Source organism: Podarcis vaucheri, assembly GCF_965113315.1.
Source record: "Podarcis vaucheri genome assembly, chromosome: 5".
Taxonomy (NCBI): domain Eukaryota; kingdom Metazoa; phylum Chordata; class Lepidosauria; order Squamata; family Lacertidae; genus Podarcis; species Podarcis vaucheri.
In genome coordinates, this window is record NC_138763.1 from 89,934,481 (window position 1) to 89,957,307 (window position 22,827).

Consider the following 22,827-nt stretch of genomic DNA (forward strand, 5'->3'; position numbering starts at 1 on the left):
ATAATAATAATAATAATAATAATAATAATAATAATAATAATATCTTTATTGTCATCGGGGACAACGAAATTACTTGACTGCTCCATAAAAACACTAATTAAACGATACAGTATAATACAGCACCACTCTGTCAGCCGCTCCACCTCATCTCTGAATAGATCCTGAATTGGGGCAGGCGGGTAAGAAATGGTAAGAAACAAGTTGCTTCCTTTTCCCATGTCTTTAAATATGGCAGTCTGGATTTAAAAAAGGGGTGAGGTGATGAAGCTGTACTCTCCAGCTAACATCATCCCTGGCCAGCCCACACTAACAGGGTCAGATGGGAGTTCTCCAACAACAGAAGGACCCTGGCTCTCTATGCTTGGGTTGGGGGATCCTTAGGATGCCTTTGGTGCTGAATTCTGCAAGACTCAACTAATGAAAGTGGGGGAGAAGGTTAGCAATTTGGGGGTCTGTGTACTTTATTGGATATTGAAGGTGGGATATGTTGGAATCACAGTGCAGCCTCCCTATAATAAATGGAGAGTTGATTTCCCTACCCAAACAGGGCCAGTCCAAGACATTTTGCCACCTCAGGCAAAGTCTCGCTCTCTCTTTTTTAAGGGAGGGGAAGGGGAAAGAGATCTGGGACTTGGTGCAAAGAGCTGGGTCTCCGCCTTTGGGGACCACCCCCAATAGCACTCTGCTTCCATTGGCACTGATAGAAAGCTCTTTTCAAGAGTTTGGATTTGGGTTTTGGTCACAATACATGGGATGGGAGGGTTAACTCTTTTCTCCCCAGTTGTGAGTTAATATTTACTTATTGTTATATGTATTAGTCTTTTTTTTTACAAAATAATTTGAAGTGAATTACATCTTGAGCTAGGCAGAATTTACTCTCAGATGGCAGTTACTTTTGAAAGTGTGGCTGGGAGCAGGGAAGAGACTGCTGAAAGTTCCAGGTCTTAATCCCTTTGGTCCCCCCCTCCACTCTGAGAATACTTGGGCCTGCGGATGTGGCAAGATGACCATGCATGTAGCATATGCCTTCCCATGGAACTAGGGCTTTGATGAGTTACACCTATACATGTAGTGTTCTGTCTTCAGTTTAGTAAGAGATTTACACAGCTAAGCATCTCTGAGATGCTTAAGCGTTTTGCCACTATCCCTGAAGGTGTACCACAGGGCAGTCCAACATTTCATACCAAGTGGGGCCACAAGAGTAAAGGTAAAGGGACCCCTCACCGTTAGGCCCAGTCACGGACGACTCTGGGGTTGTGGTGCTCATCTCACTGTATTGGCCGAGGGAGCTGACGTTCAGCTTCCGGGTCATGTGGCCAGCATGACTAAGCCTCTTCTGGTGAACCAGAGCAGTGTACGGAAACGCCGTTTACCTTCCCACTGGAGCGGTACCTATTTATCTACTTGCACTGGAGTGCTTTCGAACTGCTAGGTTGGCAGGAGCAGGGCCGAGCAACGGGAGCCCACCCCGTCGTGGGGATTTGAACCGCCGACCTTCTGATCGGCAAGCCCTAGGCTCTGTCGTTTAGACCACAGCGCCACCCGCATCCCACTTTGACACAAAACCCACAGGCCACACACTGCCATCATCGTCATCATCATCATTTGTTTAAGAAGGCATGAAATTGATGATGTGTTAGCCAAGGTATTTAGGTGTCCCCTAGTTTGTCCTGTATTTCCTGTGTTGGCATGGATTTGTTGTTTTTGTAGAAGTGTTTTAGACAGTGTAGACCTTTGGCTTACCAGGTTTTTATCTGGAGGTTTTGTGCTGCATGTTGGAATAGTGGGTGATAGGCAAGGGGGGGTTACTGAGGGTGGGCATGGGGATAGCTTGCCTACTTTTCCCTCCTGACACACACTGCCTTCTTGTGTGGCTGGGGTTGGGGGGAAGGAGCCAGGCCAAAATTTGACCCTCCCATCTTGCAGCCCTTGCACTGCCTTCCCAAAGCCAGCTGAGGTACTGGGTGTATGAGGCTCTGGCAGGGTCCTGGAGCCCTCCCACCTCTTTCCTGACAAAGTGTTAACTAGACTTTAGGAGGGAGTCATAGAATCACAGAATTGGAAGGGACCACAAGGGTCATCTAGTCCAGCCCCCTGCAGTGCAGGAATATTTGGCGCAATGTGGGGTTCAAACTCATGAGCCTGGTACTAAGAGTCCCGGGCTCTATCAACGGAGCTATCCCAGGAGGTCCTTGCCAGTTGTCAGACCCTCATGCCTCTTCCCAAAGCCTTGCTTACCCAGCTTTGGGAAGGCACAACGAGAGCTAGGGAGGGGGACAATGTTGGACAACCCCTGTCTACCAGGACAGGACAGGTGCTACACTGTAGGGTGTTGAGGTGGCTAAAATGCCAGAGCCCTGCTCTCACCCAGGAAGGAGCAGTAGGGCACTACCACCTAGACTTGGCAGATCTATCCATACGAGTAGAAGTTGTTTCAAACGATTTTCAGCACTATATTTTTTAATTGCTGTAACATGTAACCTGTCCTGCAAATTGAACTAATTTTTTTTTTTTGGGGGGGGAGCAGCTAAGTCCCACAAGACATGGTACAGTCCCAGTATTTGAATGTCAATTCCCATCAACTTTGGTGGGGCCTGACCCCCTTAAATATTTTATTGGGGAGGCCGAAGAGACCTCAGCCTCTAGGAGTTCACTCCTATCCTGCCCTGGGACCTTTTGATAAACTGGGTAGGTAAGAAATCACCATCATACCCTGACTGAATCCACAGGTCTCCCACCCACCTGTAACCAAATGGAGAAAGTGGAAGCACTTTAAAGAAAAAAAACCCTGCCCTAGTCTTGGCTAGACCAGGCGAAGGCCATATATATATGTGTGTGTGTGTGTGTGTGTGTGTGTGTGTGTGCGCGCGCGCGCGCGCGCGGAGAGAGAGATTAAAACCAAAGTTTCTTTGCGGGAGTGCAGCAGGGCTGTAGGTTCAGATGCAGCTGAGGAAACCGCTCCCACTCCGTGAAACTCTGGACCAGTGTCTCCCAAACTTTGGGCTTTGGAACTACAATTCCCATCAGCCCTGACCACTGGTCTTGCTAGCTAGGGATGATGGGAGTTGTAGTCCCAAAAAATCAGACGGCGACCCAAGTTTGGGGTAACCTTGCGCCTGGACCAATGGTCTGTCTCGGTCTCCCGACAACTTTCCTACGCTCTCCTCTCACGCGCGCATTTGCCAGAAGCAGCGCCAACTCAACTTCACCCGCTCTGGTAACTTTCCAAGCCTCGCCTGGCCGCAAGCGCGAAAAGCACAAACCAGGCCTTGAGGGGGAGAGACGCAGAGCCTCTTCTGCCGAAGAAGGGCGCTTTCTGGCGCGCCGCTCGCTCTCCTCAGGAAAGGCACAGCCTCTCCCTTTCGCTGAGGCGAAGACGAGCGCGCCCGGAGCTCTCCCTTCCCCGACCTCTCCAAGCCGGGGCGGGCAGCGCGCGGAGACCGGCCCCCGAGGCGGGGTCGCCCCGTCCCATGCCGGCCTCGCTCCTCCTCCTCGGGGGGCGGGAAGTTACGCTTTGGCCGCCGCCGCCGTTGGGCTGGAGCCCCGCCGACTTTGGCGCCGTCGTCGTCGTCCCGCGCTCCAGTCCGTCCGCTGCGCAAGGGGCCGAGGGCCTTGGTAGGGGCCGGCGCCAGGCGCGCTGCAGCCGACTCCCTCCTGGCGCCCACCGGACGCTGGCTGGGCGGGCGGGCCAGCTCCCCCTGTCGGGCGCGCCTCCGCCCCAAAATGCCCGCCTGGGCGATCCTGCCTATCGCCTTGCCCGCCTTCAGCATCACCGGCATGTGGATCGTGTGAGTAACACAGGACGGGGCGGGAAGGGACCCTCACCTGCGGACCCGCGCGCCACGCTTCCAGCCAGCGGCGTTTCTGCCCCGCTTGCTTGCCCCGAGCGGCTCTAGGGGCGCTGTGCTAAGTGCGCTGCGCTCCGGAGCCGTGGCTGCCGCTGCTTCTTCGCGCCTCCGCCTGCCCGCGCCCTGGCCTGGCCTCTCTGCCCGGCCCTGCGCCCGCGAGCCTGCCCTCCGGACTGAGCCGGGGGTGGCCCTCGCATCTCCTCGCATGATGGCCCCAGCCTCGGAGCTGCTCGGAAAAGCGCCTCCGCTTCTCCACCACCCGTGCAAGGCGGGGTGGAAGTGAGCCAGTGCCCGTGGAAAGTTTCAGGGCTGAGAGCTGTTAGGGTGGAGGGCAGCATCTGCGTGGAAGGATGCTTTGCGTGTCGTGGGTTTGTGTCTCGTCCGCCCGGAAATGCGCCCAGCCTGCCACATGTTTCCAGAGTGCTGCTTATACAGTAGTGCGATGCGCGCTCCTCGTGCGTGCCCGAGGTGTCTTCCCGACGACATGCTTATCAAGCATTCCTCCGGATTTGTTTTCGCGCAGTTTTTTTTTTAAAAAAGAATATTTATTAATTTTCCAACAGTTTAAACACAACACTACAAAAAAACAACATAAAAAACCACAATACAATACAATACAAAATCCCTACAAAACACTGACACATGAAACTAACAAAACAAAAACAAGACCCATTTAAAACACATCAAACAATTTCATTATCTTATCTTTCATTCACTTGTTTCCACGACCTCCTCACACCTCCCTTTTTGTATTCCACTTCTGTTAATTTTTTCAGCAATTCCTTTCCATCTTCCTCTGTTTTCTATCCTATAATTATCTTAACACATTCTAACCTTATTTTTGTTTTCGCGCAGTTTTGCGCACGCGTTGGATGACGCCCCGGGTGTACTGAGCATTGATTCTGATTTGTTTGGCCAGAGATGTTCGGACATTGCATCAAAGCAATGAAAGGAGAAAGTAGATTCCAACAAAACATCAGGAAGAACTCTCTTGTAGTAAGAGCTGTTGGACAGTGGAACGGTCTCCCTCTGGAGGCTGTGGTCTCTCCTTCCTTAGAGTTTTTTAAGCAGAGGTTTTTAAGTGCATTTCTTCTCTGTCTCTTTCATTTAGAAAGTTTCAATGTTTGACCGGGAGTCAATCAGCTACTGGTAAATTCCATTTACTTCATCATGCAATTGGGTTAGACTTATGGAGTTGGAAGGGACCGCGAGGGTCATCTAGTCTAACTCCCTGCAAGGGGCATGGGGGAAATCACAGAACAGCTAAATAAATCCTTTGCCCCTGCCTACAGGGGTTTAGAGACCCACAAGTGAACTATATATATATGTATTAGTACTGCACCTAAGACATGTAAAGGATGGGGCTGTAGACATTTTAGAAACTGGCAGCTTAAAACCCAGCTTCCCATTGTCAGCTGGCATTTACCCAAGGAGCTCCAGGGGTAGTTGGTTTCTTACAAGAGTGGAAGGTGCTCAGCGTTCCACTGCCCAACTTCAGAATTTTACAGGAACTCCTGAAGTCTATACTCTGCAGCTGAGCTATTTCAGTAGCTATTGCGATAAAAAGCATTGATCTCAAAAGCCTAAGAAGGAGGAGGCTAGCTAAGAACAAGATATATCCTAAGCCTCCATTAAAGTTGGTTTGGCACCCTTACTCAACAAGCCTGATTTCCCCCCCCCCCCCCGCACTGGACTTCTTGCCATAAGGAAAGTGACATGAAAAGGCACTGGAACGTGTGGCAGAACAAACTGCTTGACCCAGTGTCATATACTGTACCCTCCTGGAAAACAAATTGGAGCAAATGTTCGGTACTCAGCCAGTCACTGTTTAACCTCCCCACAAGCTTTGTGCAGGCAAAATTGTGAAGCAATTGAAAGATTTTCCATAAGTACACTCAGTGGCTCTGTTTTCAAATAACAAAATCCTTCACACAGGTCCATTACAGTCAATTTGAGACGTTTTTGTAGCAATGTGGGGTTGATGAAGGAAGAGAGGTGGGGAGGGAGAAAGGAGAAAACAGAGAAAGAGAAAATAGGAGGGGTGAAAGCAGAGAGGGTGAGGGACTTCCATTATTTACATAGTGTATGAGTGGAGATTTTCTTGTCTGCATTGCATGGGTAGGTGTCTTATTTTTGCTGGCAGAGCGAATGATCAGAGGGCCCAAGTTATGGCTAGTTGCAGTTGACTGGTTGCAGGGTGTTTTGTTTGTGTGTGAGGTTAAGTTAGCCCTATTGACTCATAGTTGTTAGGGCAGGGGAGGGGGTCATTGTCTTGTTGGCCTTTGTATGTGATAAAGAGGAGCCACACAAGGGGGAAGGCCTCCTTCTTTGTTTGATCCCATGATAGATTCAGTCTGCTGATTAGTTTTTCTAGTAGCGCTGTTTCCCATGCAGTTTGGTACCTGTGGTCCATGTTCACTGCCAAAAGGTCTCTCCAGTGTCTGGTAAATATTGACCCATGCATTTTCCCCTGCTCAGGGGTGCCAACTTGAATAAAATATTGGGAGGGCGGGCAGGTAAGCTCCGCCCCACATAATCTATCACAAAACTAGGTACACATACAGTATTTGAATGGCAATGCCCATCAACCGGGGGGTGGAGGCTCAAATATTTTATTGGGGGTGGCTGAAAGTACCTTGGCCCCTAGGAATTGGCTCCTGTGCCCCCCACCCTTTTACCCTTTCTGGGGGAAATACCCACATATTTTTTTTAAAAAAAACAGCAGCAGCAGGAACACCTTGTTGCCAAGAACCCTGATATTTCCTTGACCTGTTCAAAACACTAAGCCCTTCCCTGGAAACATGCACAGTCGCCATTGTTTGCCTGGCTTGAGAGTAAATCCTATGGATTAGTGGGATTTACTTCTGAGTAAGCATGCATAGTGTTGGGCTACTGGTTTTGCCTCGGACTAAAAGATCAAGCAACCTGTCTAGCAGCGGTGGGGCTCAGGGTTGCCTGTCACTACCAGATGGCTGCCTACCCTTGATTGGTGTGTTTAGTTAGCAGATTCTTCCAAGCTGAATCACTTTCTAGGCTTCTTGTCAATTCTGGACAATGCAGGAGAGGCAGACGGTTGCCTCAAAACATTTGCGGTGCCTCAGGCAGGAAATCTGCATTGTCAAAATATGCGGCTAAACTAAATTACAACTGGCTGCCCTTTACAGATATTCCGTAATGCGCAGCCTGGGGAAGGCTGCCTCAAGCTGACTGATTGGTATCTTGTTGAATCTGTCTTGTCTGGTTGTAAGGAGACAGTTGCCTGCCGTTCGTTAGCTGCAAGACAACGCGTTTGGGTTGTCTGGCTAGGGAGGGAGCAAGATGCAAATATTCAAATAGCTCCAGGTATATAGGAACATAGGAAGCTGCATTTTGAGTCAGGCCGTGGACCGTCTACCTCTGTATCAGCTACACTGGCCGGCAGCAGTTCTCCAGAGTTTCAGATGAGGAACAAATAATAAGCCCCCTCTCGCATGAAAACCCAAGATGGTTCCTGAAATTCATTCTGACTGGGCAGATAAAATATAACAGATAGAATTCTGCAGGGTGTGTTGTTATCGTGTGAAAATGGTCAAGCTCCAAGGAAGCCCAGGCAGACACCCCTAGATGGTGGAGATGCCAGGCGTCATTCTGGTGCCCGGGCATCTTCACTTGGTCGCAAGTGGCTGGTAAAGGTAAAGGGACCCCTGACCATTAGGTCCAGTCGTGACCAACTCTGGGGTTGCGGCGCTCATCTCGCTTCATTGACCGAGGGAGCCGGCGTACAGCTTCCGGGTCAGGTGGCTAGCATGACTAAGCCGCTTCTGGTGAACCAGAGCAGCACACGGAAATGCCGTTTACCTTCCCGCCGGAGTGGTACCTATTTATCTACTTGCACTTTGATGTGCTTTCGAACTGCTAGGTTGGCAGGAGCAGGGACCTAGCACTCACCCCGTCACGGGGATTCGAACTGCTGACCTTCTGATCGGCAAGTCCTAGGCTCTGTGGTTTAACCCACAGCACCACCTGTGTCCCAAGTGGCTGTTAGCCAGGTGCAAAATACGCCTGGCAAATTTTGAACACTGTTCCTGGAGTGTTGGCTGCTGCCATTCCCAGATGCTGAGTAGAGTTTGCAAGAAAGTGGGCAAAGACTTCAGAAGGATTCACAAAAGTGAGGAGGGAGCGGGTAGGTTGGAGCTTCATAGGGCAAGGGATTTGCTTTTGGCTTGTTAATAAGCCAAACTACTCCCTGGTTTTTGGCAAGAAGCAACTTGGTTTATTTCTGAGTCAGTGTTGATACAAGCCATAGGTGACTTGCCCATTCCTCCCACCAATATACTGTGCTGCAAGGCATTTCTGGGGAGGCTGGCCAGAGATCCCCTATTTTAAGTTGCCAACTTGCAAGCACAAGCAGTGGAGGTTTATGGCCTAGGTCCTAGGAGCATGAGAGCCTGTGGGGCCAGTTTTGGATGATCAGGTGCAGGGCTGTATATATACTTTAGCACACATTGAAGAGGCACTGTGTTTCACAGGCTGGTTTTGTAAAAACCAAAACCAACAAACCATACCCTTTTGGACTGGCTCTTTTCGGACTGCTTTAGCTGGCATGCCTCATCTGTTCCATACCTGCTTCTTACTGCAGAGCATCACAGTTTCCTTAAATACAACGGAGCACCTTATTCCAGTGGGTTCCCTCCTTTGAAGCGACCCTGTTAATAAAAGATAACAAAAAATCCTTGCGGCAGCTACTTTGTTGATGCAACCTTATTTTCAGAGTTGGTGGTGAGGTGACACCTCTTCTCCCACTCGGGGTGTTTCCTTAAGAAAGGCCTTCTGCTCCCCCACCCACACTTCCCTTCTGTTGATCATTAGCTGTTGTTTATTGTCTGTCAGCCCATGTGACAGCACTTGTATCTCAGCCAGTTTGCATTAATTTCGAGAACAGCGTTGCATGAGCTACTGCCTCGAAAGCTCCTAAGGCAACCAGCAGAAGTTACAACGCTGGGAGTACATGTCTGCCGTTGAATTCTTCAGAATTCACACGTAGTCATGTCTTCCTGTTGTTTGGCTTGGGTTTGGCATCTACCTGTTGATAGCTCAGCCTGTAGAGCATGAGTCTCCTAATCTCAGGGTCATGGATGACCCTCGAGGTCCCTTCCAACCTTGTTTCAATGATTATCTACCTCCGCTTGCCAATCTGCAAAGCAGAAATACAGTGGCAGCTTCCTTAAGCTGGTGGTTGAGGATACATAAGATAATGCAAGTTCCCATTGGTTTGTGAAGATCAGCAGGTGGTCACTGCCAACCTGAGCTTCTTCTCAGGAATGCTACGCAACTAAAATACAGTTTTGGGCTCCTTAGGGGAAAAGAGATCAGGCAAGCTGTAGCAAGAGTGGCTTTGATATAGAACTGTTGCGTCCAGAAGAAGCAGATGATGAGCTAGGTTTGCAGACCGCACTTCCTTGCTTATAGTGATCCCAGGGTGGTTCCCAAAATATCACAAAATAAATAGCAGTTACAAAAATATACAAGCCCTGGGTTTGGTTTTGGTTATGAGGTCCATGCTTTTGTTGCATTGGTGTGCTGTTTAGGGGCAAGTCAGGACAGTCCCTGCTTCAAGAGAGCTTCTGTTTTCTGAATTGGCCTCTTTCAGGATTGTGTTGAGTTCTACCTAAACAGAAGAGGCGCTCTGTTTCTCCCTGATCTTGACTTCTGCTGTGATACTCATCCATCTCTGTCCATAGGTATGGCAAGTTCAGAAATGCTTGCAAATCCTTTTGATTTGTGTTTCTCTGTCTGAAAGTTCATTGGGCTTTGCTGCAGACAGTACCAGCAAGGTTGCTTCCAGACAACCTTCTTATCAAGCATCCTGATTTATTTACCGGGGTGGTGGTGGTCCAACTATTTATTGAGCATTCATTCAGATTTTTTGCTCACAGGGAGTTTAGCCCATGCTGAATCAAGCAAATGTTACCCGCTTCACTTTTCGCTGCGTTTTTCTCTCACTTGGCTTTTCCACAAAAAGTCCAGTGTTTTGAGGAAGTGAGTTCATTGCGCAAGGCTTCCCAATGAACAATAATTGCACAGCCTGAGTTCGCTAGTATGTGTTTGAATGCCACCCAAAAATATCAACAGTTGGGAAGCGCCCAGAAGAAACTATGGGTGAAAGCTGAAGGTATCAAATAAAACAAACCCCCTCTGAGATCAGTGTTCCCAATTGGTTGGGCAGCTCTCATATCCTGTTGTGGGTCCTAGCCACTGAGGGTTAAGTCTTTTGGCGGGTCTTTTATACTTCTCTTAGGGGCAAAATCCAAAACTTTTGATCAGGTAGCCTACAATCCTCTTTTTCAAAACATGATTTAGATCTTCTTGCAGGGGGGCAGTTGCGTAAATAATGGATTTTTGTTTGGTAATTTCCACATACTACAAGATCATACAGGGCAAGATCATTTACAGTACAGTGGTACCTCAGGTTACAAATGCCTCAGGTTACAGACTCTGCTAACCCCAAAATAGTACCTCGGGTGAAGAACTTTACTTCAGGATGAGAACAGAAATTGCACAGTGGTGGCGCGATGCCAGCGGGAGGCCCCATTAGCTAAAGTGGTAACTCAGGTTAAGAACGGGCCTCCGGAACAAATTAAGTTCTTAACCTGAGGTACCACTGTACTGGAAGACAAAGGCCAGGTCCAAAAAAATATATATCATGGAACTAGTTACATGAGCCCAAGGGTGGGGGTCTCAAACACTAACCTCTTTTTCTCATGTTACATGTTAAATTGGTTTTGAAACTTGAGTGCATGATGTACAGTATGTATTTTACAGAAAAACATGGGTTTGACAAGAGGGTCATGGACTCAGTTTTAAGAGATTGCGAGAGACCCTCACTGAAATTCAAATTTTGCTTTAAACCACATTACTATACCATACCTTCCAACATTTCTCTGATGAAAACAGGGACGTCCCATTCCATAATGACAATTTTACTATTTATACCACCACACATCCGACTGGGTTGCCCCAACCACTCTGGGCAGCTTCCAACATATAAAATAACATAATAAAACATTAAATATTTTTTTAAAAAAACTTCCCTATACAGGATTGCCTTCAGATGGATCGGGGGTAGGATAATGTCATACCCTCCAATATTTCTCCGATGAAAATAGGGGCATCCTAAGGAAAAGTGGGACATTCCGGGATCAAATCAGAAACTGGGACGGCTTCTCTAAATCACGACGTCCCGGGAAAATAGGGAGACTTGGAGGATTTGCTGTACAAAACAGTAAAGGATAAAACGGTTCTAGCGGTTTTTTCCTCTTGCGAAGCAAGCCCATTGAAGGATTAGCGGATTAGCGCTATTAACGGCTTTTAGCGGCTTATCTGCTGATCGGATCAGCTGATAAGTGGCTTAGCGGCTTAGAAAAAGGGGGGGGGAGGAAAAAAACCCCGCAGGAACTCGCAAGACATTGTCGTTTTGCTAAGCAAGCCCATAGGAAATTCGTTTTGCGAAGCACCTCCAAAACGGAAAACTCTTTCGTCTAGCGAGTTTTCCGTCTTGCGAGGCATTCGTCTTGCGGGGCACCACTGTAGATGCTATGCTTACACAAAGCAGGTTGGATGAGGACCATAGATGAAGCCATGGCCTTGTGAAAAAGGAAGGAGCCCTATGCTTAGAATTTTGAATGTGGGCACCCAGCAACAGGAAGCCCCTCCCCCCAGTACACCTGAGAAACTGCAGCTCCAGGCCCAGTCGTAGGGACCAATTACAGCATTTAGCCAATTGCTAGTTTCTCTCGCATGATTCAGGACGTCTGTGGTTTCGTCTAGGCTCCTTCATTCCATCCAGCCACTCCATGTTAATTTGCTTGGCTGGCGGTGCCGGCTGCTTATTATACCTCAGCCGTAAATAATGGAAGTGTGGTTGGCATCCTAGAGTGAATGATGCTTGTACGTGGTTGGGCATGGTTTGGGCACTTCTTGGGGTCTTGCCCGCTGATCCTACCCCCTGGAGAAAGCTGCTGTTTGAAAAATAAAACCTGTGAACTTGGCGTTGGCCAAAGCCATTCTGACTTTGAGTCGTAGAATTGTAGCGTCGGAAGGGACCGTGAGGGTCTTCTAGTCCCAACTTCTTGCAACGCAGGACTCTCTTGCACAACGCAGGGCTCAAACCCACACCCCTGAGATTAAGAGTCTCATGCTCTACTGACTTGCACCATGGTAGTGCCAGTAATGTTGTCTTCCTGCCTTTGCCAGAGAGTGAAGGGAGCTATGAGTTTTGTTTAGCGGTAGGAGCAACCAACCTTTAGAACTGGCTGAGCAGTCTTGGATTTCTTGGACATATAAGTAATAAGTAAGCAAATGAATGCTGGGACGCGGGTGGTTCTGTGGGTTAAACCACAGAGCCTAGGACTTGCCGATCAGAAGGTCGGCGGTTCGAATCCCCGTGACGGGGATAGCACTGCCAACCTAGCAGTTCGAAAGCACGTCAAAGTGCAAGTAGATAAATAGGTACTGCTCCGGCGGGAAGGTAAACGGCGTTTCCGTGCACTGCTCTGGTTCGCCAGAAGCGGCTTAGTCATGCTGGCCACATGACCCGGAAGCTGTACGCCGGCTCCCTCAGCCAGTAAAGCGAGATGAGCGCCGCAACCCCAGAGTCGGTCACGACTGGACCTAATGGTCAGGGGTCCCTTTACCCCTTTATCTTTAAGCAAATGAAAGCTTTCCATAAAGCTATAACATCATAGACTGGGAGCTGCCTGTTAGTTCTTTATTTATAAATTATGTGAATTTAAGCAAGCAGGTCCTTGCAAACAGAATGTTGCAGAGTGTATAATTGGGGTGCGTGCTTGTGGTCACTTCAGACAACCTGTTTACTGAACATCCAGATTTATTTGGACAAAGTTTGCAGGTAGGTTACATGTTTATTGAATATTCATGCAGATTAAATGAGGTTAAGTCAAGCAATGGTTACCCCACGTTTTCCAGTACATTTCATAACCCCCTTTCTTATTGCAAAAAGTCTCATTTTTTGCAGTTAGGGGAGAAGCAGGTTTATTACATAAGAGCCCAAATCCACCCTAATTGTGCAATGCCCACTTTCTGGTATGAATTGAAACCCACCCACAATACAGTGACAGCCTGGAAGTGCCTGGTGTTTCCTGTTTTAGCCTGTGGCGAAGTGAGTTGAAAAAACACACACAACCCCATGAAAAATGGGTTGCGTGCTCTAATTTGGCTCTTAATTCACAAACAGTTTTGTTTAGATTTTAAAATTTTAAAAGTGCAACCAGTCTGCATGCGAGTCAGCAAGCGATTGAGTTAATTGGGTTTGGCCTGGGAGGACTTCTGATGGTGGCACTATCTCAGGGTTGGAATTTCACAGCGGGTTACTTGACTGGGCTTCTGAAAGCTGCCCTCCTTCTCACAACAGGGTGCAACAGTAAACTATAGGGTTATTGTAGGCTACTCTCAGCCCAACCTGCAATGTGGTGGTTGGAGTGAAGGCCCAGAATCCCTTGTGCTCCATTTTGCCTTGGCAAAAAAGGTCACATCCAGCAGCACGGCATCAGTTGCTGACACCCCAGCAGGGTGGGTTCGCCAGCCCTCGCCACCGGAACGACCCCATCCCTTAGCGGGGCTGTGCTGAGCCAACTGCCTGCGTGCACAGAGGGGAGCCCGGCTGGCCAACACGACCCTTGATGGGCAGAGAGGAGCATCAGGCCACTCTGCGTGAGGGCACCTGGTTTGTGCCCGCTCAAAAATTGTGTGCGCCCCCCGCCCCCCCCATGCCTTGCCCCTGGTCATGTCTCCCCTTGAATACACAAAAGTACAGGGTAGGTTCAGGGACGCAGGTGGCGCTGTGGGTTAAACCACAGAGCCTAGGACTTGCCGATCAGAAGGTCGGTGGTTCGCATCTCCGCAATGGGGTGAGCTCCCGTTGCTCAGTCCCTGCTCCTGCCAACCTAGCAGTTAGAAAGCACATCAAAGTGCAAGTAGATAAATAGGCGGGAAGGTAAACGGTGTTTCCGTGCGCTGCTCTGGTTTGCCAGAAGAGGCTTAGTCATGCTGGCCACATGACCCGGAAGCTGTACGCCGGCTCCCTCGGCCAATAAAGTGAGATGAGCACCGCAATCCCAGAGTCGGTCAGGACTGGACCTAACGGTCAGGGGTCCCTTTACTTTTTACAGGGTAGGTTCTGTCTGGCGCTACTCTAGCCCATCTCCCAACTTCCGAAAGGCGCCAAACCATCTCCCTGACCGATGTGACTGACTTGTGAAGAGCTGCTGCCTTGCCACTCTGGCAGCTCCTTCAAGGTGCTTTCCCTCCCTGATCCACTCTTCCCATTGTGTTTACTCCGGTGGGATATAAATGACCTGCTACACATGCTATTAGATTGTAATTTTTATCTTGCTTGGACTACTGCAATGCACTCTATGTGGGACTACCTTTGAAGGTGACCCGGAAACTACAACTAATCCAGAATGCGGCAGCTAGACTGTTGACTGGGAGCGGCCGCCGGTACCACATAACACCGGTCCTGAAAGACCTACATTGGCTCCCAGTATGTTTCGAAGCACAATTCAAAGTGTTGGTGCTGACCTTTAAAGCCCTAAACAGCCTCGGTCCTGTATACCTGAAGGAGCGTCTCCACCCCCATCGTTCAGCCTGGACACTAAGGTCCAGTGCCGAGGGCCTTATGGTGGTTCCCTCACTGCGAGAAGCCAAGTTACAGGGAACCAGGCAGAGGGCCTTCTCAGTAGTGGCGCCCTCCCTGTGGAACGTTCTCCCTTCAGATGTCAAAGAGAACAATAACTACCAAGCTTTTAGAAGACATCTAAAAGCAGCCCTGTTTAGGGAAGCTTTTAATGTTTAATACATTATATATTGTATTTTAGTGTTTTGTTGAAAGCCGCCCAGAGTGTCTGGGGAAGCCCAGCCAGATGGGCGGGGTATACATAATAAATTATTATTATTATTATTACCAAAAAGTTTGAGCCCATACCTTTGCATCCAAATAGAAAGGTTCCGCTCACCTCTTGTTTTAGCAGGGGGCTGAAATTTAGACCCTTCTTTTCTTTGTTAGGTTTTGAGAGAGGCAGAAAAGGACTGCCATGCTTAAAAAAAATCAAGTGCATACAAATATATATGCAAATTGGGACTTGCATTCTTTCTCCCACAGCTCAAACCTGGCTTCACCCCTGTTTTTGGGCACAGATTTGCTGGCCAGCCTTTCTCTCTATTATTCAGGCAGACTGTTTGCATTTAAAAAGAATTATTTTAAGCACCGCCTGTTAGGGATGGGCAAGGATCTGTCGGTTTGGGCTTCTCTTGGGGTTTTCTCCCCTTCTCCCCCCCCCCAGTCTTCATTCAGTCCACCACATTTCTGCATCAGTCTGTGTTCTTATTTTGATAAGTGAATGCAAAAATGTGTGAATTGATTAATACTGCTGTTATATGCTAAGAATGTGGAATCTTAGAAATTTGTGATTTGGTGGACTCTCCCTAAACGTGCTGAAGGTTATCATGCCAATTAACAATGTTCAATTACCGTATTTCTCGCTCTATAAGACGCAACAGACCACAAGATGCACCTAGTTTTTGGAGGAGAAAAACAAGAAAAAAAAATATTCTGAATCCCAGAAGCCAGAACAGCAAGAGGGATCGCTGCACAGCGAAAGCAGCAATCCCTCTTGCTGTTCTGGCTTCTGGGATAGCTGCGCAGCCTGCATTCGCTCCATAAGGCGCACACACATTTCCCCTTACTTTTTAGGAGGGAAAAAGTGAGTCTTATAGGGCAAAAAATACAGTAAATGGAAAGGACAGTCCTGTGGCTGCTTTAGCAGCAGTGGTGAGCAGTAGTATGTGGATTGCCTTTCTGCACGTTGTCCTACTAACACAGTGTGTTGGGGGGGGGGTCAGGGAAACCTTGGACCCAGGTGTCAAACACTGACCCCAGGCCTCACTTATTTGGCCCTTGGGACTATTACCAGGCCACACCCTCTTTCCCTGAGCCACACCCCCTTACTGGCCTTGGGCTGCAACCTCCTGGAGTGCTTTTGCCTGGCTGGAATGTTTACTTGACCTCTGAACCTGGCTTCTTGCTTGTCTGGATGGAGGATACAGAGGGATGTGCGACTGCGTCTAGAAACTAGCCTGCTGTACCAGGGTAGAAAATTGTATTCATTGCTCCACCCACTTTTGGCCCTGACCCCACCCACTGCTGGCATGTGGGCGTGGCTGGCCAGAAGCAAATGCAGCCCTGAGGCTGAAAAATCTTCCTTAAAAGGTTGCTATCTAAGGGGTGGGGAGGCATTTGGAGTCCTTTTGCCTGGGATGCATGTCGGACTCCTTATCACTAGACAAACACTGCCAAACAGATAGTCTGGCAGGGGAAGGAGCTGATTCCAAGTGCAGGGGTGGCCCCCACCTTAGCTAGAGTGAGGCAACTGCCTCAGACAGACGATGCTATAATAAGGCACCCGCCTCCCACTGCCTGCTATTTCTCCATCCAGAGTTCATCAGTCTTCCCTTCTGTTGGAGGTCAGCAACACATGCCAGCCCAGCTCCATTAACACGTGGACCCCAAAATTTTGGATCCCCCCCAAAAGCTTAGTGCTGGTTTTCTGCTGCAAATCCCGCGTTTCGTGCCGCGCCTCCCCCCAAACCGAGTAATTGCCACAGCAAATCGGGGTCACAAGTAAATAGCCAAAAACCCAACGTTGTCCGTTTGACTCCATACTGGTGCCAAAGCTGTGTCCTGGTTTTGTACCACAAACCCCACTTCCTGTGCCATCCCCAAAACTCTGTAATTGACACTCAAATCAGGGGCCACAGGTACATCCCAAACAGTGTTCGAAACTCCCATTGTTCTAGGTGTGTTTTGCGACAGGGAATTTCATTAGCACAAGCTGTGTCTGAGCACTGGGCGCAGCACCGTGCCTAAGATTTCAGATTAAAACTGCAGAGTGGAAGGAAAGGAGGACCTTTTTCTGCCTCCCCGCTTCCAGCTCCTCTTTGAAGACTGGAGAAGAGACCCTCTTAAGGATATTAGGGGGGTGGGCAGGGGAAAGACTAGACCATGTGAAAAATGAACCTAATATTTTAGCTGCCGTTCATTCATTTTCAGCTTTGTATTAAAAAGCGAGCCTAGATGTTCCGCTGTGGCGTCCATAACCTCGGTTTCAGGTGCCATTTAGCTCCTAGCTTTCATATCTCCATATCTAACACTGACCCCAAAGCCCAAGCTTGTCCGATTGACTGCACACTGGTGTCAAAGTTGTGTGCTCATTTGGTGCTCTATTCTTAACACACCTGTTGCCTCCAGGTGTGATGGAGGATGCTACCCCATTGCTTAGGCTAAACTGCAGTGCAGCATGACCCAGATTGCCTCAAAATCTCTACCAATCCACTTTATAGATGGGCAGCAAAGGTTAAGAGAAATGACTTGCTGAAGGCTACGCACCGAATTTGTGGTTGAGGAGGCAGGAGTTTGAAGACTGCTTTCCACCTTTGGTCCGAACACCCTGTTTACTGTGTATTCTTAATGGAGGCTTGAGCATCAGGGCCAAAGGCTGCAGAGAACTGAGAAGCAGCCGTTGGGTGTTTGAGAAGAGCAGACACGATCACTTCTTTCACTTCTTTCTTTTATTCCCTACAGGTATGCCATGGCACTGTCCAACAATCACATCTGCCCAGTCCATAATTGGTAAGAGTTCTTCCTCCCTTTGCACCAATGGCTTTTGTTGGTGGCTCTGCCTGTCTGTGTGGGTTTTCCTGGGCTGTTTCTCATCTCCTTGCTCATTTGCTTGCATTCTGCTTCTAGCCAGGAGGGGAAAGACCTTGATCTGGTATTTCAAGCGCAAGATGGTACGGTTTACTTAGACTCTGTGCTTGCATAGTCTTTTTATTTTTTTTCTCCAACCCAAAGTCGGCCGCCTAGATGATGTAAGTAGCTAAAGAACTCTAACTATGAAAGCCTGAAGACGTGAAAGTTTGCAGTTTTGCCAACGATTGCATGGTGCACGTAGTCCGCTATTTAAAGCACAGAGTCTACCCACACATTGCATTACAGGGTTTAAAAATAAAAAAAATACACCACTTGGTGGTCTTCATGCTTGTGGAGAAAAAAGGAGGCATGCTAGACAGTTTCACCTTAAGTGGTGGCGAACCTCCAACCTGCAGGCATTGTAATTCAGATTGCTTTGCCTAAGCCCTGCCCACTTTCCCTACACTTGATGTCATATACAATGATGCCTGGTGTGGTTTGCAGGGATCAGCCATCCAGCCGGAGTGGCTTGATTTCAAACCATGCCGGTGAAGGGAGTGCAATGTGCAGGTGCTGCTGATCAACAGAATGTTGGCGCTTGCGAATACGTGTGACTTTGCCCGTGTGGTTTGAGTTGAAACTGCAAGGGCGAAGGAAAATGACATCGTCCTGATGTCAAGAGGATTGACAGGTAGGTGGGCCCAGTCCTCCTGCCAAAATGGATTGAGAGACATAAGCACTCACCCTCCTTGCTGGAAAAGGGACCTCTTTAATCCTTAAAGGCTCCAAATCCTAAAGGAAGGAGGGGCTGGAGTCTTAGTCTTTATGAACCCCGATAGCTCAACTGGTTGGAGTGTGGTGCTGATCAGTGCCAAGGTTGCAGGTTCTATCCCTGTATGGGACAACTGCTTATTCCTGCAACCACAGGGGGTTGGACTTAGATTATACACAGGTCGCGTCCAACTCTGTGATTCTCTTTGTGGGAACTTTTAACTTCTCAGCAGGATACGCCAGCGTCATGAGGAACCAATGGGCTTTCATGGTGAATAGATCAAGTAGTTAGTAAATAGAGAAGCAACATAGACTGGCTACAAAACATAGCATGAAAACAATATTTTGACTCCCTCCTCTTCACCACTTACAAACCTCCCTCCACATTATTTATTGTACATAAGGATATGTACAATTTTAATGCCCACAATGTGCAGCTCCATTTATTATACGAAAGGAATGCCCTTTTTGACTAAAAAGAATATAAAAAATATTGTTACACTTTCCAAGCTCTCCCCCCATTTTAATGTAGCACTTAAAATTTTGTAGCAGGGTCCCAATCAATGGACAATTTTGGGGCAGGGACTAAGGTTATTTTTTAACCCAAAAATTCACCGGGGGTGAAGTCAAACCGCTACATTAGGAGCACTGAAGTGAACTTCCTGGGGTGCAATACTGGGCAGTGTGCATGGAGGTCCTGGGCTGCCCAAACAAGACCCCACTCTCTGGTCCAAAGGAAAGTAGAGCAATATGTTTGGCAGCAGCTTGGCTGCAGGAGTTGCCGGAAGGAGGCGTACAAGGCTCCATGCAACCTTCCTAGGGTCCTCACTCCAGATTTGTGTAGGGTTTACTCCTTAGCCCTTTCTGCTCCTGAAGACGTCCTGCAAAACAGAGAAGGTTTAGGGTCAGAGTTCTAGATGGGCTACTTTCCTAGGTAAATAGGGCTGGGTGAACAGCTTTTTCAGCATTCTGTCATTACGAAGCACCATAAATTCTATTCAGCATAATATGATGACAATTTGTCCCCTCGGCTGAAAATTTGGCATGGGAAATCTTCGTTTCCGCTGGAGAACAGTCAGTTTCTCTGGAGATTTCTCGTTTTTTTGCTGCCGTTTTATTTTAAGTCGTCAAATAGCTCCAGTGGGAAATGCCAGGAAAGTGATCTCTGCTCCGTTTTTGTCATGCTAGTTATTTCATAGAACTGTAGAATTGGAAGGAATCCTGGGGGGTCATCTAGTCCAACCCTCTACTTTGCAGGCTGTGTCCCTGCTCCAACTATTGGAGCATTCGTCTAGCCTTATTAATTATTATCCTTTGAACAAATGTGCCCCTAGACACCAAAACGGTGGCTCAGCTCAGTTGGTTAGAGCATGGTGCTGATAATGCCCAGGTTGCAGGTTCGATACCTGTAGGGCGCAACTGCATATTCCTGCATTGCAAGCGGAATGAACTAGATAATCCTCAGGGTCCCTTCCAAATCTACAATTCTACGATTTCTAAAAGTTTATGTTCAATGCTCTTCCCACTTTTCCCTTTTTCCCCACTGGCATGTGGATACCAGAAAATTGCCCAGAAGGAAGTGTGGCTCTCAGGCTAAAAACGGGCCCCCAATTCCACCTTAACTAGTTATAGGCATGGTGGGGGAGCCTATTTCTCACCACGAGGCAGCTTGTGGAGAGATGGACCTTATCCCTTCAACTATCAGTATGATTCCCTCCCATGCAACTAGGAAGACACCAATGAATTGTCCACACCCCAGTCTACAGTGGTACCTCGCAAGACGAAATTAATCCGTTCCGCGAGTGTCTTCGTCTAGCGGTTTTTTCGTCTTGCGAAGCAACCCTATTAGAAGCTTAGCGGATTAGCGCTATTAGCGGTTTAGCGGCTATTAAAGGCTTATCGGCTTAGCGGCTTAGCTGCTAAAAGGCTATTAGCGGCTTAGCGGCTTAGAAAAGGGGGGGAAAGCGAAAAAAAATCTCAAGACTCGCAAGACATTTTTGTCTTGTGAAGCAAGCCCATAGGGAAATTCGTCCTGCGAAGCAACTCAAAAAACGGAAAACCCTTTCGTCTAGCGGGTTTTCCGTCTTGCGAGGCATTCGTCTTGCGGGGCACCACTGTATTATGTTTGGCAATTGGGCTTGTGCAGGTGTTCAGATCTGGCACTGACTTATTGTTTGTTGTTGTTGTTTATTTGCACATAAAAGCCTGTAGGATTAGTTTTGATACAGCCAATGTTTTTATTATAAAGGATTCTGTTAGCTCCCTTTGAGTTGAATTCGGAGCACAATTCTGCCCCATTTTTTGACACAGCTGCCCTTGCATTTTTTTCAAAAGTAGTCAAGGATGAAAATCATTCCGGAGAAGTTAACAGGGTGTGCTGGGAGATGAGTCGGAGAGATAGCAGAATGTGTTTCTTGGAAGCTCTTCGCGGCTAAGCACTTCAGCCAAGAAAAAGACTTATATTTAGTTTGATTCCGCATTTCCAGCTGGGAAATAGGGAAATAGCTGATATTAAATATGGGTGCACATACTTGCCCTGGAAAAGAATCCACCAAGTTTTCTCAATTGCTTCTGTCGCATAAACAGGGGGGAAAATTATAATATTGAGCTGGGCCAAGAATGCTGTGGTTTGGGGGAGGTCAAGGAGGGAGAGAGGAGGAAGGAGGTTGCCACTGTTTGTGTTCCTGCCTTTAAATAAGTTCAGGGTGTAAACAAAAGAGCTTAGGAAGGAGATGGAGAGACACTAAATGTCATCTGTCTGGTTTTGTGGGGATGGGGTGAGGCTTAGGAGAGAATTTGCCATTTTAACCTGCACATTTCTGAGCCGGTTCAAATGAAAATATTCCCGGCAGTGCCTGTCTCTTGCTAGACTAGAACCTGAGAGAAAGGTAAAGGGACCCAGGTCCAGTCGTGGCCAACCTAATTTCCAGGTCATGGAAACCAGTTACCAGGTCATGTGGCCAACATGACTAAGCTGCTTCTGGCCAACCAGAGCAGCGCACGGAAACGCCATTTACCTTCCCGCCGGAGCGGTACCTATTTATCTACTTGCACTTTGATGTGCTTTCGAACTGCTAGGTTGGCAGGAGCTGGGACCGAACAACGGGAGCTCACCCCATCGCGGGGATTCGAACCGCCAACCGTCTGATCGGCAAGCCCTAGGCTCTGTGGTTTAACACACAGCGCCACCCTGACCTGAGAGAAAGCAGGGTTCAAATTTCCACGTGGCCATGAAGCTCACTGGGTGAGCTTGGGCCAGTCATCGCCTCTCAGTCTAACCTACCTCACAGAGCTATTGTGAGGATAAAATGAGAAGGGATCAAGCATGGGGGTGTCTACATTCTTGATCTCCCCCTGCCCAATTTTCCAGTAATGCTCTCGAGACATCTTTGCTTGAATAGCTCAGTTGGTTAGAGGCCATGGTGCTGATGATGCCAAGGTTGCAGGTTCGATCCCCGAATGGGACAGCTGCATATTCTTGCCTTGCAGGGGGTTGGACTAGATGATCCACAGGGTACCTTCAACTCTACAATTCTCTGATTCCATATCTGAGCCTTTTGCTGCAAATCATTTATATGGCAGTCCTTCTAAATGGATGCAATCAGGAAAACCCTTGTTCTGCTCTGCTCACTCTTCCTCTGGCAATCCTATCGTTCAAAATTAGTTCCAACTCCTGAGAAGTTAGGGAATAGATCGTCTTAAAAACCATTCAGCTGTATCATTTATATCACAGCTTTTTTATTGAGACCCAAATTGTTTTGATTATTATGTTTTATTATTCTTTGTGCGCTGTGTTTGATAATAAGCTTTGTTACAAATTTGCTCTGGGCAGTCTTTTCTAGCTGGTTCTGCTGAACGTTTAGTTGGCAAGGCCGTCCTATTGCAATAGTTCCTAAACCAGGTCCCTAACTGGATTCGCTGACGCTTGCTCCAATTCTCTTGGTTCCGTGTTTTATTTAAAAGGTGTTCCCTCACCTGGGTAATGAGCAGGTGGTGTAAAAGCCAAATTCTTACCCCATATGGAACAAGTTGTTTTGTCTTTAGTATCTTGCAGGGTGAAAGCAAGTGTAGCTGGAGGCTTGGCTGTGCCAGTGTCATCTTGGGAAGCTCTGTGTGTACATATAATAAATCCCTTCATATTTTACGAAAACTATACCATTCAGTATTCCATTATTGCAACCATCAAAACTTATTTACACTGTTGAATTTATCTTAATGCTGCCAGTGTTTTCAGCTGTGCACAGTTATTTCCCATATACAGAGGTGCCCCGCAAGACGAATGCCTCGCAAGACGGAAAACCCGCTAGACGAAAGGGTTTTCCGTTTTTGAGCTGCTTCACAAGACGATTTTCCCTATGGGCTTGCTTTGCAAGACGAAAACGTCTTGCGAGTCTTGAGATTTTTTCCCGCTCCCCCCCTTTTCTAAGCCGCTAAGCCGCTAATAGCCTTTTAGCCGCTAATCCG

General features: G+C 48.0%; 1 protein-coding gene across 1 annotated transcript in view; it reads left to right on the forward strand.

Annotated features, from left to right (window-relative positions):
• The first annotated feature begins 3,639 nt into the window (after positions 1-3,639).
• The window catches only part of NFKB2 (nuclear factor kappa B subunit 2), an 83,514-nt gene continuing 64,326 nt past the window's right edge, over positions 3,640-22,827 (forward strand). The window contains exons 1-2 of the mRNA XM_082223572.1: positions 3,640-3,788; positions 17,485-17,532. Coding sequence (XP_082079698.1) covers positions 3,724-3,788; positions 17,485-17,532 — 113 coding nt within the window. The 5' untranslated portion in view covers positions 3,640-3,723. The remainder of the gene's footprint in view (positions 3,789-17,484; positions 17,533-22,827) is intronic.